Source organism: Saccopteryx leptura, chromosome 2 (assembly GCF_036850995.1).
Source record: "Saccopteryx leptura isolate mSacLep1 chromosome 2, mSacLep1_pri_phased_curated, whole genome shotgun sequence".
NCBI lineage: Eukaryota > Metazoa > Chordata > Mammalia > Chiroptera > Emballonuridae > Saccopteryx > Saccopteryx leptura.
Window position 1 is genome coordinate 231,270,707 of NC_089504.1, and position 19,124 is coordinate 231,289,830.

The following is a 19,124-nucleotide window of genomic DNA, read 5'->3' on the forward strand; positions in this document are numbered from 1 at the left end:
ATATGCTTCTTCGTTTAAACATTAAAACTATCTGTAATAGACTCTTGGGTGGGGAAGCGTTCAAACAGCCGTCTTAATGATTTTTTCCTTCTTCAATCTTGAAGAGAAAAGCTCCACCTGTATTCCTACACTCGCTCAGGCACTTTGTTGGGCAGCCGTTCAGGCCAGTAGCGTGGGGGCCTCGGGGCCTTAGGCAGGGCCGGTACGGGAGGAAGTGGCGCTGTCAGACCGCGCGGTGCCTGTGGACCCATCAGCGTGGAGCCATGGGAGGCCTGGAGAAGAAGAAGGTGAGCAGGGTAGATCCCGGAATGCGATGGCGAGGGAGCTTCGGGAGGTGGCAGATGGGCACGACGAAGCCTGGGGACTACGCCTTTCCCCGGCTTTGTCCCCTCGTCGGACAGAAATGATTGGGATCAACGCGACGGGAAACAGCCATCTCGAGGATGGGCGAGAAAGGCAGTGTTTGTTCGGTGAAATCCGGGAATGAACCCGGAGTAGGGCCGTGAGAGAATTGATAACCAAGCGCAGGTTCATCTCAAAAGCAGATCTAGCCGAAGGACAGCTGTTGACGGCGTCAAGAATTGATAAACATTACGTAAAATTCTCTCTTACGTCGAATTCATCTTCTCAGAAACTTGTTACCCCTTTTCTTTGGAACCAGGCCCTGTCCTGGGCACGGGAGATGGAGTCATAAACAAGCAGATGTGGTCCCTGCCTTACCCTAGCTCATTTTTCTGGTAGGGAAGATGAACACTAAAATAACCAAATAAAACTATCAAAGGTTGTTAAATGTGCCGAGAAGGAAGCAAACGAGGGATAAGGATGAATATAAAAGGATACTTACTGCAGTTAGCGCTGTCTTGGGAAGTCTCTCTTGAGTCATAACACATAAGTTGAAGTCTGAAGACCAGAAGACCTCAAATAGGTTCTGGGGCATAGGAGTGCTTACTGAACAAGCCTGGCAGGGGGAACTGAGTGCCAAGGCCCTGAGGTGGGAAAGGCTTGCTGTGTGCAAAGAATTGGAAGGACAGTGATCCTGGGGTATAATAAACCAAGGGAAGAATGGCATCTGCTGGGGTTGGGGTTCTTAAGGAACCAGATCATGGAAGGCCTGTTAGCCACAGAGAAGAGCTTGGGTTTTTTGTTTGTTTGTTTGTTTAGTGCACTAGGACTAAACTAAAAGGAGAGTAACAAAATTGGTTTTTCAAGGAGTTCTTATTGCTGTGTGGAGAAGGGATGAGGCTGAGGAAGATGTGGTTGCCTTTAAGTGTTTCCTTTAGCTTGAAAGTTTCTTTTGCCAGTTTGCATTTAATCCAAAACACTGTTGAGCACCCAGTAAGTACAAGTGATTGGAACTACAAAGATATAAAATGGAAAACCTTCCCTTGTGGCTCAGATGCAGACGGATAAACAAATCATGACAGTTTTTAAAGCTGAGATTCACAGCCGTTTTGAGCCTGATACGCTTTGTTGTGAGAAAGGCTGTTCAGTGCACTGTGAGATGTTTAGCAGCATCCGTGACATCTTACCCCACTAGATGCTGGCAGCACTCAACAGCTCAAAATGCCTAACTCCCACCACACACACACACACATCCAGGAAGAACTGGGCAATGGAAAGCACTTCTAATGAAGACAACTTTTTGAGACAGTTTGAAACTCATCTTTGTATCCCCGGATTTGGCATGGGCCTGATCGCCAATAGACAATAAATGTCTGAAGGAAAGAATGAATGAAGGGTGTGTTTTGTGATTGTGAGGTTATTCATAAACTTACAGGTTTATCTCTTTAGAGTTGCACCTGGCCATTGAGTCTCCAGCTATTTGATTCCAGAGGAAGAGCATGTTTAGAAAGGGCATACTTGGTTAGCATTGTGTGGTGCTTGGTGTGCTGAACTACTTACTCCTCTTTATCAGGGTGACAAAGATGTGAGTGTGAGGCAGCATCTTGGCATTATAGACCTCCAGATGGTTGCTCAAAACAGTAAAGACAATATGCTCCTTGGGAGCAGGTAGAGACTAAGCCTTTTTTTCTTCTTTTTTCTTTTTTAATATTAGGTTGGTGGGGGCATCCATTTGTTGTTCCACTTTATTTATGCATTCATTGGTTGATTCCTATGTGCCTGGCAGGGGATTGAACCTGCAACCTTGGGATATTGGGACTGCCAGGGCTAGGTCTTTTGTTTTGATTGCGCTCATAGCGTCTAGTTTAATGCTTGAAACATAGTAGAGGTCCTGGTATTGTCTGTTGAATGATTGAATGGGGAAGAGGGGGATAGACTTTGTGGTTTAGAGCATGTGTTCTCAACCAGATGCTCTCATCTCCTTGGTGGAGGGGAGGGGGTGTCTTAGATATGACAATGGTTTGTGGGCTTCTAAAGGACTGTATTAAATAAACATATCCACAGTATATCTATGATATTAACATTACATGGGGCTGTGAGAGAGCGCAATTAAGGGAGGGAAGGTGTAAAAAGGCTTTTGCTAGTGGTGAGGTAATTATAATGAGAAAAGGTTGAGACCATTGGTTAGTGGATTAGGCATTCAAGTTCAGGACTCAGAACTAGGTGTGACTCCCAGCCCTAGCCCTTCAAAAGCTATGTGACCTGGATTCTTTTACCAAGACGTCTTCTCCCACATGAATCAGGAGTTCTGATGGCATCCACCTCACAGTCTTGTGGGGATTAAATGAAATAATGTGTGGAAATTGCTAATCAAAATGGCTAATACTTAGAGCTACTACTACTAAGTGCTTGGCACAGCATCTGATCCGTGGCAACCTCATGGTCCCCAGCACCATGCAGATGTATGTGTCCTTTATGTTGACCACTACAAGGACTGTGCGGGAGAGCTCGTTTAGGTGAGTGGGTTCCCTTCCTACAGTGTTTCTTATCCAGAAGCCTCTCAGCCATTTATCCAAAGTGATGTTTGCCTTTGGCATGAGACGTGCCTAGAAATTGATGTCAGTCACTTCAGTCATTGCTAATGGACAATTGGTGTTTTTCTCCCCAAGTATGAACGAGGCTCTGCCACCAACTACATCACGCGAAACAAAGCCCGGAAGAAGCTGCAGCTGAGCCTGCCCGACTTCAGGTGAGGTTGGAAAGGAGTGGAATAGGGGGATCTTGACTGTGCTTGGGGAGTGAATCACACAAGGAAAACTCAGCTGCATCCCTATATTCTCTGTGCTGCTACAAACTGCGTCTGGAATTCTGACATCCTTCCTGTTTCTCACCTGGCCTTGCTCTAAACTGTGCTTTGCCAAGTGTGGTCTGTGGGGAGCTGGAGGAGACCTGGGTCACACCGCCCTGAGTCATCAGAATGGGTCCACCGGCATAACACACTGCTGCTCTCTATTTGGGTCTTTGTCACCCATCCCCTCCCTGCTGACAATAGAGACTCCAGGCCCTAGAGCTTGGGGTACTCCTTATCTAGTCAAATTGAGATTCCTGCATGGCCTGGCCCTGCCAGCTAGCCCACTTATAGTCCTTCAGGTGTGCTCAGCACTTTCCATCCTTACCACCTTTGTCCTTCTCAGGATGCTCTTCTCACTTTGATATGACTGAAATGTTGGTTTCTCAGCAAGGCCTTCCCTGACTACTTTTGCTAGAAGGGGTACCTGCCGTCCTACCCCTCCCAACATCCTGCTTGTTTCCTCTCTGGTGCTTGTGACAATCTGTATTATGTGATTTGGGGGGGACTTGTGATTGTCAGACTCCTCACTAAATGTGAGCTCTCCAAGGTCAGTCCCTCTGTGTTCCCTGTTCAGTGCTGTTTTCCAGGCCCGATGTGGCCAGTGCTCAGCACGTTAACTGACAGAAGGAATGGCCTTTGTCTTCCAGGCGGCTGTGCATCCTGAAAGGCATTTATCCCCATGAACCCAAACACAAGAAGAAGGTTAACAAGGGCTCCACAGCAGCCCGGACTTTTTACCTTCTGAAAGACATCAAGTTCCTCCTCCATGAACCCATTGTCAACAAGTTCCGGGAATACAAGGTGATGCTTGGGCTCTAGGGTCTGTGTGAATGGGCCCATTGCAGCTCTACGACCCACTAACTATGACCTTGGGCAGTTGTTTAGTCTCTGAGCAAGCCTGTACAATGCGTGATGTAATTTTATCTGAAAGGATTGTTCTGAGGATTGACTGAAATCATGTGTAGAAATCATTTGCACAGAACCTGGCAGATGATTAATGCTTTACATGTTGTACTTCTCCCCTGGTTCTTTTGAAAAAGAGTAAATTTATTGCCTTTGAGTCAACAACGATGGGCTATTTCAGGAGCTCTCAGGTGTGTTCTTTGCCCAAAGACACCCTGCTATTCAGATTCTTTCTAGCATTGCTCCCAGGAGACCAAGCTTTTCATTCCACAAAGAGAAACCATTAAATGCTTAAATACCACAGGGAAAGTAGAAACCTGTTTATATGAAATGCAAATAATTGAAAGTAGACTGCTGTTATTGAAAGCTTTGTAGAGCAGCGGGGCCAGGCTGAGGCTCTCAGTGGGAGGGGCAGGGTGCCACCTGGTGGCCACAGCTAGCTCCTGGCCCTCTTGTTCAACCAAGTCCACCGAGGTGGGTGGCTGGCTCTATTTTGTTGCTAGGTTTTAAAACGACAGTCATGATCACCCATTGGTTCATTTCTTAGGACATATCCTCACTGTTAGGTGATGTCATTATTGTGTGAACATCATAGTGTATACCAGGGGTCGCCAAACTACAGCCTGCAGGCCGCATGCGGCCCCCTGAGGCCATTTATCCAGCTCCGCTGCACTTCCGGAAGGGGCACCTCTTTCATTGGTGGTCAGTGAGAGGAGCACATTGACCATCTCATTAGCCAAAAGCAGGCCCATAGTTCCCATTGAAATACTGGTCAGTTTGTTGATTTAAATTTACTTGTTCTTTATTTTAAATATTGTATTTGTTCCCATTTTGTTTTTTTTGTTTTTTGTTTGTTTGTTTTGGTATTTCTCTGAAGCTGGAAACAGGGAGAGACAGTCAGACAGACTCCCGCATGCGCCCGACCGGGATCCACCCGGCACGCTGCTCTGTCGCTACCAGAGCCACTCTAGCGCCTGGGGCAGAGGCCAAGGAGCCATCCCCAGCGCCCGGGCCATCTTTGCTCCAATGGAGCCTTGGCTGCGGGAGAGGAAGAGAGAGACAGAGAGGAAGGAGAGAGGGAGTGGTGGAGAAGCAGATGGGCGCTTCTCCTGTGTGCCCTGGCCGGGAATCGAACCCGGGACCCCCGCACGCCAGGCTGACACTCTACCACTGAGCCAACTGGCCAGGACCCCATTTTGTTTTTTTACTTTAAGATATGTGCAGTGTGCATAGGGATTTGTTCATAGTTTTTTTTTATAGTCCAGCCCTCTAACAGTCTGAGGGACAGTGAACTTGCCCCCTGTGTAAAAGGTTTGGGGACCCCTGGTGTATACTTATACAAACCTGGATGGTATAGCCTACTGCACACCTAGGCTGTAGGGGATAGCTTTTTGCTCCTGGACTACAAACCTGTACAGCATGTTACTGTACAAAATAACACGAGATTAAATCAAGCCCACGAGAAGTTGATGCAGTCCAGAGACACAGTAAACATGAGATGTGTGAGATTGCTATCAACTTAACAGCGTATTGTTTTGCAGCAAACTTTTTTAAGAAGTAGAAAGAGTACATTCTAAAATAACAAAAAAGTATTGTATAGTAAATACATAAAGCAGTAACACAGTCGTTTATTATCAAGTAATAGGTACTGCATCTAGTGTGCTGTGCTTTTGTGTGACTAGCAGCCATGCGGTAGATTTGTTTCCTCCAGCATCACCACAAACACGTGAGCAGTGCATTGTTCTCCAATGTTAATGATGGCTGTGACATTAATTGGTGATGGGAATTTTTTGATTCCATTATAATCTTATGGGGCCATTGTTGTATATGAAGTCCATCGACTGAAATGTTATTTTTGGGTTCTGCTCGTTAGTGGGGGTGTCAGTTTTGATGTTTCTTAGAGTTGGCTGTTTTATACATTCTGGGCTGAGGAAGCAGATGTCACAGTCAGACAGCTTCAGGAGACCTTAGGAATCCTCCCACCCCACATATCCCTTCTCCATAGAAGAGGGGCCTCCAGGAGCCTTTGGTCCCAGCATCAGGTGTCTCTTTTTCTCTCCCAGGTGTTTGTCCGGAAGCTCCGGAAGGCCTATGGGAAGAGTGAATGGAACACTGTGGAACGTCTGAAGGACAACAAGCCCAACTACAAGCTTGACCACATCGTCAAGGAGCGGTAGGTTGGGGACTCAGTCTTAGCACTAAAGGTACAGTGGGGAATAAGACCAGGACCCTGCCAAAGCTGCTGGTATCCTTTTAGAGGAAGCAGACCAAAACCTAAACTGACAAATTGCTATAATGATTGCAAGTCATAATGAGCATCGTGAAGGATGCTGTGGGCACAGAACTGGGGGACACAAGTTCATTACTGGCTTGTCAGAGGAGGTCTCTCTGAGCAGAGAAGTTTGAGCCAGCCAAGGGAACCATAGTCCAAGTGGAGGCAACAGCCATTGCAAAGACCCTGGGGTAAGAGAGAGCCAGAGTTCTGGAGCATGCACAGCAGGAGTATGGTCAGACCTGGAGGATATGGCCGGACACCTGATCTTAACCATTCTCAGCCTTCTCAGCAGTCCCACTCATCCATTGTCTAAATCAGTGGCTCCTAACTAGGGGTGGTGATTCTTAACCAGGGTTTAGAATGACTTGGGTGAGAGGATCTACTGGTTTTTAATGGGTAGAGGCCAGGGATGCTGCCAGTCACCCTACAGTGCATAAAACAGTCCCCACAACACATAACATCTTGGCTCAAAATGTTAGTAGTGGTGAGATTCAGGGCTAACCGAATGTCCATCCTCTTTTGGGGGCTGATGGCGTGGGAATACTTAGCTTTTAGATGGACTTGGCTTCATTGAGCCAGCCCAGCCATGGGCTAATACGGGAAGAGCCCTGGCATAGGAGCTTGACAGTGGGTGTTCTCACCCCAGCCCCACAGCCCACGAGCTGGGTGACCCATGAACAGTTCCTGCTCCAGGAAAGTCCTCCTGTCCTGCCTGTGACACACAGCTGTTATGTGAAGCAAATGAAAAAATGCACAAAAAAACAAGTGTCTGGATTCTCTACACACCTGGTGATGGTATGGTTGTGTGTTTCCATTCCATGTCATACACCCACACCTCCTTAGCCATTAGTTAAGAAAGAGAACCAGGTGGCTCCGAAATGGTGCTGTTTCTACAAAGGGCCTGGGTTGGTGGGTTTGTCTGGAAGGTGGAGAAGAATGCCTGAGGCACTGGCCTCTGCACCAGGAAACCTGATGCCTCTCCTCCTGTTGTCTTGCTTGAAGTTCCTGCAGCCTTTCTCCCATCTTGGTTGGGTTTTGAAGACCTAGCAGGCCCCTCCTGACTTGTTTTTAGTGTGTGATGCCACCTATGGCAGGAAGACATAGGCCATCTCTGGTCCTGTGGTTTTGAGAGTCTCTTTTTGAAACAACAGAACCCTGTCTGCAAAAGGAAGCTTCCTGGAAGGCAGTGTGGATGCTAGAGGCTTTGGTAGCTGCTCTGGCTAGAGTGGGGAGATTTGAGGCCCTGTCTCTTCACTTGTCCCCAGGTATTTTCTGAAAGCTGCAAAGCCCAGTTTTAAAACAGCAGTCTGGTCAAATCTTGTCATTTTCCAAATGAAACCACTAGGGTTGAGTGAAACAAAGGGAATCACCCCGAGTCGCACTGGAACTGGAATTCAGGTGGCAGTACTTGTACTCCAGTGCCTTTCCATGGCCCCACAGCTCCATCCCTCGGCAGGGCAGGCACACTGTCGTGGATCGTGGATCCTGCTGAGAAGGCTCGTTCTCATTGGTGTCCTGATTTACCATAGGATCCCTGGGAGTACTTCCTTGCTCTGGCTCTTCCTGGCCCAGGACCCAGTTCCAGCGTTCTTACTGTCTGGTTCTAATTGGTTCTGTAAACTAGACAGAGGTCTGGGTGATGAGAGACAAAACAACCCATCACTGGACCTGGAGCTGTAAGTGCTGCTGAGAGCAGACATGCTCCCACCCTCCACTGTGGTCTACTAGGGCAGCGTCATATTTTTTTGCTTTCTGTCTTGGACCTCCAGATAGATTTTTTGGTTCTGAAGTTTCCTCCTTAAGAAAGAGAGAGCCATTGACTTGGCCTGCCCTCTTTGACCACAATATATGGAAGTGGATCGAGAACAAGTCCTTGGTTTGCAGGGGGTGTCTTGGGGACCCTGTCAAGATTTCTCTGATCCTCAGTACTAAGTGGGCATGTGCTGATTCATGGCTCCTCCCAAGGCTGTGGGGAAGCTGGCACCACCAGGCCTCTGGGCACTGCCTGACTTTCTGGTCAGGAGGTGGCAGTGGCAAGACTTGGCTTTGGGTATGGGGCCTCCGGGGTGGTCCATAACCGAACCTATGAGTGCTGCCCTTCTGGCCATGCAGATACCCCACGTTCATAGATGCTCTTCGGGACCTGGACGACGCCCTCTCCATGTGCTTTCTCTTCTCCACTTTCCCCCGGACCGGCAAGTGCCACGTACAGACCATTCAGCTATGCCGCAGGCTCACTGTGGAGTTCATGCACTACGTCATCGCCGCCCGGGCCCTGCGCAAGGTGAGCTCAGGGCCACCTGGCAGGGCCCCACCTGCTCTCTCCTTCACTGCCCCTTTGATTTTAACCGTACTCTCTACCCTTCCCTCCAGGTCTTCCTATCCATCAAAGGCATTTACTACCAGGCCGAGGTGCTGGGGCAGCCGATTGTTTGGATCACACCCTATGCCTTCTCCCATGATGTGAGTGTGCCAGTGGGGAGGGGCCTGTGCTGGACTGTTCTCCCTCTGGCTCCTAGACATATACAGACCTGAGCAAAGAGGGTGTTTCCCTTTGCTGCAGAGTACAGCATGTGCTGGCTGGAGATGTGGGCTCAGGTGGGGAATGTGCTAGGGACTCAAGCCAGCCTGGCCCCAGCACTCCCCGGCTGGTTGACCTTGAACATGTTCCTTCACCTCTCTCTGCCTCTGTTTATGATATGCTTCCACTTTCTAAGCATTGTAGTGAGGATTTAAGAGTTTTTCAAAGTATCCTTTAGGGTAGCTGAATGAATAGTTAGTGGCTGCTGGCGTCAGGACGTGGCCAAGCTCAGCCCTACTCTCTGAGCCACTGGGATCTTCATCCTGCTCTCTTGCTAGCAGCTTCCAGACCTGGGTCAAGCTGCTTTGCTTAACTCCTCAGCTCCCCCCTCTCCTGTCCCCCACGTAGGGCCAAGGCCGGGGCCAGGGGAGATTGGGGCAGGTGAACACAAGGAAGGCATCCAGCACATGGCACTCCTTATTTGTTTTTTTAATTTTTTTTTTTTTATTCATTTTAGAGAAGAGAGAAAGAGGGAGAGAGAGACAGGGGGGAGGAGCTGGAAGCATCAACTCCCATAGGTACCTTGACCAGGCAAGCCCAGGGTTTTGAACCGGCGACCTCAGCATTTCCAGGTCGACGCTTTATCCACTGCGCCACCACAGGTCAGGCCCTTATTTGTTTTTTTAAACTGGTAACATTTGGTAGGGATCCATGAAAATCCTGGTTTTGACTCCTTGTGGGGCATCAGTGGCCTCTAGTCTCCCACAAGGTCTTGGCCAGGCGCAGTACCTGATTTGTCATTCTATGTGTTTGGCCCAGTTTCCTGCTTGTGCGTTGAGTGGGAACTGGCGTCCTGAGTGGAGGCGTCCTGAGTGGAGAGCAGCTGCATCAGCCTGGCTGGACAGTGGGTCTGCTACCAGGTTATCAGGTGCTCCAGGGTAAAGCCAGGGGCTGGACTCCTCTCCTTTAACCTAGGCTGGAGGGGTTCGAGGGCCACAGCCATTCTGACTGGAACAGTGGTGACGTTTGGTGGCAGGCTGCAGTCTGTTTGTGGGTGAGAGGCGGGCTTGGCCCTCAGCAGTCCCTATTCCCACTCTGGGAGACAGGCTTGTGTGCCAGAACCCGTGGGTCTTTCCTCTTCCCTGTTCTGTCCCTCCTCTTCTCCTCCTTCCTTCCTGCCTTCCCTCTTTCCTCTCTGGCTCTCCTGCTCCTTCCTCTTCTCTGATATCCCACCCCCGTGCTGCTCAGACTGGGCTTTGTGTGCCCTCCCGGTGGTGAATAGGGCCCTGTGGAGGCCAGCCTCCACACAGCTGGCCTGGGGGAAGGGAACGGCCACTCGTTCCTGCTTCCTCCCTGGCCAGCTCACTGCTGTTCCATCCTCTCAACAGGAGGACGGAGGACCGGGTCGTAGGTGAGGCCCTGGTGTGCCCCCTCCTCCTTAGTGTTTGGTGTTGGTTCCCTGAAAGTAGTACCCACACAGGTGGGGGGAACCCTACTCAACACTGCACAATAGGAAATGGAGTTGGTGCTCAGATGCTCGCCAGGCCCATCAAGGGTCCTATAGATGAATTTGAAAGGATGGAGATGTGAGAGGGGGCACAAATAGGGTACCTCTTGGCCCCAGCACCCCTCTCCAACTCCCCACCCCAGGCCAGGTCACTGCTTGCTGGCAGGATGGAAAAACAGCTCAGAGTCGTAGGCATGCCCAGCACAAAGTGGGTGTTGTGATCATTACCGATTCTGACATTACCCAGGTTTCAGGGGTCAGCAGGGCTGGGTTAGTGTCCCTGGTTGTGGGGGACAGTGCTCCTCAGGAGTTGAGGTGCTTTGATTTAGCTCTCAGATCCTTGCCTTGTTTTGCTTTATCATCTTCTCTAGGGCCAAGATGAACCCTTTCCTGTCCCCTGCTTACTGGGCGGGCAGCTCACAAGGGTGGCTCTGTGCATTTGTCCTAAGCAAGCAGCTTTTCTGCCTGTCATTTCTCCAGGGCTCCCTGGAGCCAAGTCAGCCAGCCTCCCCAACCTATCCTGTATCCTCAGGTCTTGCCTTTATTTCTGGCTGGGTCTGAAGCCGGGTCGCTTAGTTCTGAGTGTTTGTCCCAAGGTTCTTGCCAGGGTTTGGAGTTTCTGAGTGCTGTCCACCCATTGTCCCCAGTTGGGCCAGCGATAGTGCTAGGCTCTGGGAATTCTGGTACAAGCTCTGACCAGCCTGGTCAGGGAAGGTGACCTCTGCAAGGATAAAGTCTCAGCAAGGATGAGGGGTGGGGAAGATTGCTGCCAGTCCTGGGAACAGTGGGACAGAGGTTTCCCTTGCTCCCTGCTAGCTCCCCCTGCATGGCTTGGGGATCTGCCACTGGCTTCCAGGACACCCCTAACCCTTCTGACCCCTGTCCGGAGCCTCACTGGTGCCGAGAATACTCCCAGGTGGGGACATGCCACACAGCCCCTTTCTATGGGGCAGGGCTGCCTTGGGGGAGTTCCTCACCTCACGTGAGTTCTCACTGTCTGCACCTGCCCTGCTGATGTGTCTCCTGTTCCTCCCAGCACCCAACAGATGTGGACTACAGAGTTATGGCCACCTTCACTGAGTTCTATACCACCTTGCTGGGCTTCGTCAACTTCCGCCTCTACCAGTCACTCAACCTGCATTACCCACCCAAGGTAGGGCCCAGCCCACTGCCTCCTCACAGTGCAGGGGTCACAGCCCTTCTCTGTCCACATGGAGGCGGGGGCTTGGGCATCCTCTTCCTCCGACCTTCCTATGTCTCTTAGCTCGAGGGTCAGGCCCACACAGACGCAAAGGCCCACGAAGACAGCTATGCATTGGACTCTGAGAGCTTTATGGAGGTGAGAGAGGCTTCCAGAGTATCAGCCCTGCATCCCCCAGATGGTCCCTGGCCCAGGGGTGATTGTGGCTACATATGTGGTCTTGGGGTTTCCCTCAAAACCCAAACCCGCTGATGTCCAAGAACTGTCACTGCAACCCCTCGCCTCCTCTGGCCACACCCCCAGGTAAGGCTTCCCACCTGCAAGCAACAGCCCTGCGGTCTTGCTTCTTTTCTGTAGAAACTGGCAGCCCTCAGCGCCAGTCTGGCCCGTGTGGTGGTGCCTGCAGAGGAGGAGGCTGAGGTGGACGACTTTCCTGCTGATGGGGTGAGTACTGTGCTGCCTTCCACAAGGGCAGGCGGGGCAGGGCTGTTGGGACTGAGGGATCTAGAAGGAAGCACAGGGGTGGGAGGGTCATTTCCAACCCCTGCCCTGCATTGGGGCTGTGGGCAGGACTGACAGCCTGGGCCCTTTCTCTGCAGGAGATGGCAGCACAGGAGGAGGACCGCAGGAAGGAGCTAGAGGCACAGGAGAAGCACAAGAAGCTCTTCGAGGGCCTGAAGTTCTTCCTGAACCGCGAGGTGCCCCGTGAGGCCCTGGCTTTCATCATCAGGTAAGGAGGTCAACAGCACTCTGGGCTGGGTCTTGCCCCCACAGGGTAGCCCTGAACACCCATTGGTAACTTTGGGATGGTGTCAGTATCCACTTCTCAGGGCTGTTGTGAGGACTCAACAAAATGGGTGTAGAAAGTGCTCGGCATACCCCAAGCACACAGGAAGTGCTCGTCAGGGGGCTGCTGGTATCACTTTCTCATCACCTTAAGGCAGAAGGTCTCCACTGGGCCAGATTGGGGAACCTAGGGTGGGGAAGGGCAGTTGTGTCCTAGGAAGGTGAGCTTGGGGGCCAGTAAGTCCCAGGGTCAGAACCTCATGCCTGAGTACTTTCATGGGCTCCCCTTGTGCCTGTAGGAGTTTTGGGGGGGACGTGTCCTGGGACAAGTCTCTGTGCATCGGGGCCACCTATGACGTTACAGACTCCTGCATCACCCACCAGATTGTTGACCGACCTGGGCAGCAGACTCCTGCCATCGGCAGGTAATGCCCCCAGGGTCCTCATCTCCCTCTGCCTGTTTGGGGTTCTGAGTGCAGAGGTCTGTTTCAAGGCCTCTGCAGAGGGGGAGGTGACCTGTCTCTGCTACCGCTCTGTGCCAGGTACTACGTGCAGCCGCAGTGGCTGTTTGACTCTGTGAATGCCCGGCTCCTCCTCCCTGTGGCAGACTACTTCCCCGGGGTGCAGCTGCCCCCACACCTCTCGCCCTTCGTGTCAGAGAAGGAAGGCGATTACGTCCCCCCAGAGAAGCTGAAGTTACTGGCCCTGCAGCGGGGAGAGCACCCCGGTGAGTGGGAGGGGCTGGGCAGTGTCAGCAGGCTCCTCTGTACTAGTCTTGGCTCCCTGGGCCTCAGCTGGGCGTTTCCCTTCTTGGTTACAAAGGTGGCAAGATCCAGACAACAGGGCAGCAGAGGTACAAAGCCCCCTCCCCTTTTTTCTTATGTGACAGAGAGAGGGACAGACAGACAGGAAGGGAGAAAGATGAGAAGCATCAGTTCCTCATTGTTCTTAGTTGTTCATTGATTGCTTTCTCATATGTGCCTTGACAGGGGGGCTACAACAGAGTTAGTGACCCCTTGCTCAAGCCAGCGACCTTGGGCTTCAAGCCAGTGACTTTTGGGCTCAAGCCAGTGATCCAGTGATCATGGGGTCATGTCTATGATCCCATGCTCAAGCTGGTGAGCCCGCACTCAAGCCAGCAACCTTGGGTTTTGAACCTGGGTCCTCTCAAAGCTCTTTTACTGACCTTTGGAATAAAGTTTAGGAGAAGGGCACATCTGTGGTCTACAGTCAGGTGTTCTTAATGTTCAGAGTAATGTAACTGAGCAGAAGAATGGTTTGGAAATTGTTATCAATGTTTATATAGGAGGCAGCAGAACTCAGAAGGAGGTTGGGCTGGAATTTCCTCTGATGGGATTGTGATGAGAGGTGCCAGAGGAGGCATGGTTGGGACAGCCCTGCCCTGCCTCTGGAATGTCCCCAGAGCTGAAGAGGCTGGGGCCTGGCACTAGTTCTGACCTGGCCAGGGAAAGTGCAGGCTCCCTGACCACTCAGAAGTCACTGGCTATTTATAGGAAATTTGAATGAATCTGAAGAGGAGGATGAGGAGGAAGACAATGACGGTGGTGAAGAGGAAGAAAATGAAGAAGAGGAGGAAGATACAGAAGCTGGTTCAGAACAGGAGGAAGAGGCCCAGCTGACAGCTCTGGAGGAGCAGAGGATGGAGGGGAAGGTACCAGGGAGCTGACCGGAGTGCGGCCTGGGAAACAGCCCCACTGGCCATCTTGGTGCCAACCCTGGCCCAGAAGGGGTGGGGGTGGGGACCTGCATCATCCACAAGCACCCTACCCTGTGTTCCCAGAAGCCCATGGTGATGGCAGGCACTGTGAAGCTGGAGGACAAGCAGCGGCTGGCTCAAGAGGAGGAGAGTGAGGCCAAGCGGCTGGCCATCATGATGATGAAGAAGCGGGAGAAGTACCTCTACAACAAGATCATGTTTGGGAAGAGGCGCAAGATCCGGGAGGTGAGTCCCTACCACCTGCCGGGTGTGGCTGCACAGGTGAACCTTGAGGCCAACTGGCTCTTTTCTGCGCAGACTGGGCTCTTGTCCTGGCCTCTTTGTGAGGTTGCTCACCTGGCCCAGCCTAGCTTCTGAGGCCCTCACCCAGGCCTGTATGGGCATCCTGGTGTCAGGGGCTTTCAACTAGGCTCTCTTCAGGGCTTCAGTCTGCTTCATAGACTGGATGTTTCTGAGTCTGCTGGGGTCTGGGGACAGATCTGTCTCAGAAGACTCAGCACGCTGTTATGAAGGACCATTTAACAGAAGTGCCTAAAGCTGGGGGGTCTGCAGGAGGTTTTGGTTAAGCTTCTATTTTGTTTCTTCTTGTTCACAAAGCCACATCTGCTCATTGTGGGGAAAAAATAAAAACCCTAAACAAAAACTAAAGTTCTGTGCAGACCAGAACACTGTGATGGAAGAAGCTCACGGTCCTGCCCTGCCCTGGGGTGATCGACAGTAACAGCCCCCAGGTTTCTTTTTTTTTTTTTTTTTTGTATTTTTCTGAAACTGGAAACGGGGAGAGACAGTCAGACAGACTCCCGCATGCGCCCGACCGGGATCCACCCGGCACACCCACCAGGGGGCGACGCTCTGCCCATCCGGGGCGTCGCTCTATCGCGACCAGAGCCTCTCTAATGCCTGGGGCAGAGGCCAAGGAGCCATCCCCAGCGCCTGGGCCATCTTTGCTCCAATGGAGCCTTGGCTGCGGGAGGGGAAGAGAGAAACAGAGAGGAAGGAGGGGGGGGTGGAGAAGCAGATGGGCACTTCTCCTGTGTGCCCTGGCCGGGAATCGAGCCCGGGACTTCTGCATGCCAGGCCAATCTCTACCACTGAGCCAACCAGCCAGGGCCACCCCCAGGTTTCTTTAGCGCATGTAGTAATAGACATTGTTTCTGGGGCATCAAGCTGCATAGTATTTTGCGGGGTTTTTTATTTAACCATTGCATGAATATAGAACACGTCACATGTTCCCTGCTGATAGGATTAGATTGTTTTCTGGGTTTAGTCATTTTTAGAAAAGACACTGAGTTGTACCTACCTACCCTCCAATCTCTGTAGGGTTAATTCTTAGGAGTGTAATAACCAGGTTGACAGGCCTGCCTGTTTTGTAGTAGATATTGCCAGATGGTCTTGGGGGAGACTGTTCCAGCTTGACCCCTCCCCAGCAGCTCCTAGTGAAGTTTGAATGGTACCCAGCTTTCCCAAGGGGAGGGGGTAAGCGGGGAAGTGCCTCCAGTTCTGGGAGCCAGGGATCCTCCTAACCTGCTATGGGCCCATAAAATGATAGTTTTATTTATTTATTTTTAATTTATTTTTTATTTTTCCGAAGCTGGAAACGGGGAGGCAGTCAGACAGACTCCCGCATGTGCCCGACCGGGATCCACCTGGCACACCCACCAGGGGGCGATGCTCTGCCCATCTGGGGGCGTCACTCTGCCACAATCAGAGCCATTCTAGCGCCTGAGGCAGAGGCCATAGAGCCATCCTCAGCGCCCAGTCCAACTTTGCTCCAATGGAGCCTTGACTGAGGGAGGGGAAGAGAGAGACAGAGAGGAAGGAGAGGGGGAGGGGTGGAGAAGCAGATGGGCACTTCTCCTGTGTGCCCTGGCCGGGAATCGAACCCAGGACTCCTGCACACCAGGCTGATGCTCTACCACTGAGCCAACCTGCCAGGGCAAAATGATAGTTTTGAAGGCAAACGTGAAGGCTTGTTTCTTCATCTGAGTTTGTTCAAACAGATGTTTTTCCCTGTGGTTTTTCTGGAAGCTCTGCTTTTAAGGGATGACTTCGAGTAAGAGAAGGGGAGAGTCTCCTTCCCTGCTGACTTCCTCCCCCTTGCTCCCCATAGGCCAACAAACTGGCGGAGAAGCGGAAAGCCCACGATGACGCCGTGAGATCTGAGAAGAAGGCTAAGAAGACAAGGCCAGTGTGAGTGGTGGCAGCCTCTTGATGGGCCAGGCCAGCTCTGGGCAGCTGGACTTGGCACAGGCAGGCCAGAGGACCCAGGCTTGATGGCAGACTGGAGTCCCAGACTTTCTCTGTTTTCATTCCCCTCCTCCTGCTGCTGGCCCTGGCCTCCTCTCATGCTCTCTGCCTGAGCCCATGGGCAGCCCCAGCCTCACTTGGATGGAGCTGTAGCAGGAAGAAGTGATTGCCCAGTCCAGCTGTATCTCCCAGGAGTCAGCAACATGGGGAGCAGGGCCCCAGCAGCCCTTTGCCAGCTGCTCCCATTCACCCTGGCTTTCTGCAGTTCCCTACACACACAGTCGGACCCATGATTCTCCCGATGCTGTGATGTGGGAGGGTGGGAAAGCACTTATTATTAAATGGCTGGAGTTTTGCAGCCAATTAAATTCTGTATTCATGAGCCTTCTTGATGTTAGAGAAGGGCCACCTAGTACCCTGTGCTCCAAGCTGGACAAGCCTGGCATTTACAGAGAAGGGCCTGGTCACTTGTCAGAATTCTCTGGATGTCCAGGGACTCCTTTGGGCCCAAGGATGTCAGAAAGTAGATACAGAGGTTCTGGGCTTGGACTTTGAAGTCAGTCAGCCCCTAGTTCACAGTCGAGCCTCTATACTTTTTTTTTGTATTTTTCTGAAGTTGGAAACAGGGAGGTAGACAGACTCCCGCATACGCCCGACCGGGATCCACCTGGCATGCCCACCAGGGGGCGATGCTCTGCCCATCTGGGGCGTTGCTCTGTTGCAACCAGGGTCATTCTAGCGCCTGAGGCAGAGGCCACAGAGCCATCCTCAGCGCCTAGGCCAACCTCACTCCAATGGAGCTTTGGCTGCAGGAGGGGAAGAGAGAGAGAGGAAGGAGAGGGGGAGGAGTGGAGAAGCAGGTGGGCGCTTCTCCTGTGTGCTCTGGCCGGAAATCGAACCTGGGACTCCTGCACACCAGGCCAACACTCTACCACTGAACCAACCGGCCAGGGCCCAAGCCCCTATACTTTTTATACTCTGTGATTCTGCTCCCTTGTGTGTAAATTAGAAGTAGAAATTCTGGAGCCTGCTTCCCAGGGATGTGTGGAGGTATTCCATGATAGTTATGCAGACTCAGTAGTATTAAGTGTCTAATAAAATGGTAAATAAACCCACTGTGGTTGTCATTACTTCCTGCTTGAGTCAACCCAGATGGTAAGAGCCAGTGCCTGCAGAATCTGTGGGGCCTGTGTTGAGGGAACAAGTTTTACCTTGTGGGATTCTGGGCAGAACTGCCAAGTAACCCCCAGTGTGGATGGTTTTTGTTTGTTGTTTTTTTTTTTTTCATTTATTCATTTTAGAGAGGAGAGGGAGAGACAGAGAGAGAGAGAGAGAGAGGAAAGACAGAGAAAGAGAAGGGGGAAGGAGCTGGAAGCATCAACTCTCATATGCGCCTTGACCAGGCAAGCCCAGGGTTTCGAACCGGCGACCTCAGCATTTCCAGGTCGACGCTTTATCCACTGCACTACCACAGGTCAGCCCAGTGTGGATGTTGCAGCAGCCTGACTTGTTACTCTTGCTGGGCTGTCCTTATGGCTTCTCACTGACCGTGACATTGCCCTTGCTGAGGCCCAGGAGGACAGGCCCTTGCCTGTGACTGCCAGTGCCTCATGGAAGAGCCAGGGCTAGAATGTGGGGCTCAGAATGGTCATAGCCTCTTCCAGGTCAGGCAGGGAGTTTTAGAATGGTCTCTCCCAGGGTGCCCTGGTGGGCTGACTGCTGTAAGGAACAGGGTCCAGGACAAGGAAGTGTTGATTTGGTACTGGGCTCTACCTTCCCCACATCAAGGCATCTGAAGGAAAGCCTTGGCTCTCTGCTCCTCTGTGCTCAGGCTCTGTAGATGTTTTTTGAGCAGTGGCTACAGGCCCAGCCTGTGGAGAAGGAAGGCAAGAGATTGGGCAGGCTCCGGCTGAGGGAACAGAGGACCCAGGACCCCTGTCTCCGCTGCTTTGCTGTGGGTGCAGGACAGGACTATATTCCATTCTGACATGCACATAATGGTGGAGCGCTGCTTCCAGGGGCAGGGGCAGGGCTTCTGGAGCCAAAGCCTGCTACCCTTGGGGATGACTGGGGCTTGCCTGGGTACATCTGCATCTTGAGGCCATGGCAGGAATGCCAGGGCATGGCTGGAGAGCAGGCCCATCAGATAGGGGGAAATCCAGAAGCCTTGTTGATGTGGAATTTTCCCCATTCCAGAGTTGCCAGTAATGGCGGGGGTAGTGGGACTATGACGTGCCTGTCCAGCTACTTTGTCACTACCTACAGCTGGAGCTGAGCATTCCGGGCCATAGATAGGCATTAGTCCCCATCCTTAGCCCTCTGGGGTGAAGGAGGGAAGCCCAGGACTGGAAAAGGGTGCATCCTGGATGGGGTGCACTTGCATGCTGTGGGCACTGTGCTCAGGCCTGCTGGGTGCCCTGGAGAGGTGGGGTCCGCTGAGACCTGCAAGTGGCTGACCAGCTGGAGATGGGTCTCCTGCCTGAGCTTCCCTCGGAAATTCTGGCACCAGCTCTTATTCCACTCATCTACATTTTGGAACCAAAAAGCCTGTCCCTAGCTTGCACTGACTCCGGAGCAGGGGACCAAACCTTTCATTGAATTATCAGGGCTCCAGAATCCCCAATAAAAGTTAATCAACTAGCCTAGCCTTCTCCCCCCCCCCCCCCAGCTGGACTGCCCTCACCACCACCACGCCACCCTGTTTCCCAGGCACCCTCGAATCAAGGGCTGGGAGCTCAGCCGAGCCTCAGGGT

At 51.9% G+C, this 19,124-nt stretch overlaps 1 protein-coding gene across 1 annotated transcript; it reads left to right on the top strand.

Annotated features, from left to right (window-relative positions):
• The first annotated feature begins 40 nt into the window (after positions 1-40).
• Positions 41-17,481, top strand: PES1 (pescadillo ribosomal biogenesis factor 1). The gene is made up of 15 exons (XM_066370473.1): positions 41-287; positions 3,012-3,091; positions 3,841-3,994; positions 6,160-6,269; positions 8,484-8,655; positions 8,745-8,834; positions 11,436-11,552; positions 11,664-11,738; positions 11,958-12,044; positions 12,200-12,330; positions 12,686-12,811; positions 12,929-13,113; positions 13,901-14,058; positions 14,188-14,349; positions 16,235-17,481. The coding sequence occupies exons 1-15, from the start codon at positions 264-266 to the stop codon at positions 16,316-16,318; spliced, it is 1,755 nt and encodes a 584-aa protein (XP_066226570.1). The 5' UTR covers positions 41-263; the 3' UTR covers positions 16,319-17,481.
• The last annotated feature ends 1,643 nt before the right edge of the window (positions 17,482-19,124 follow it).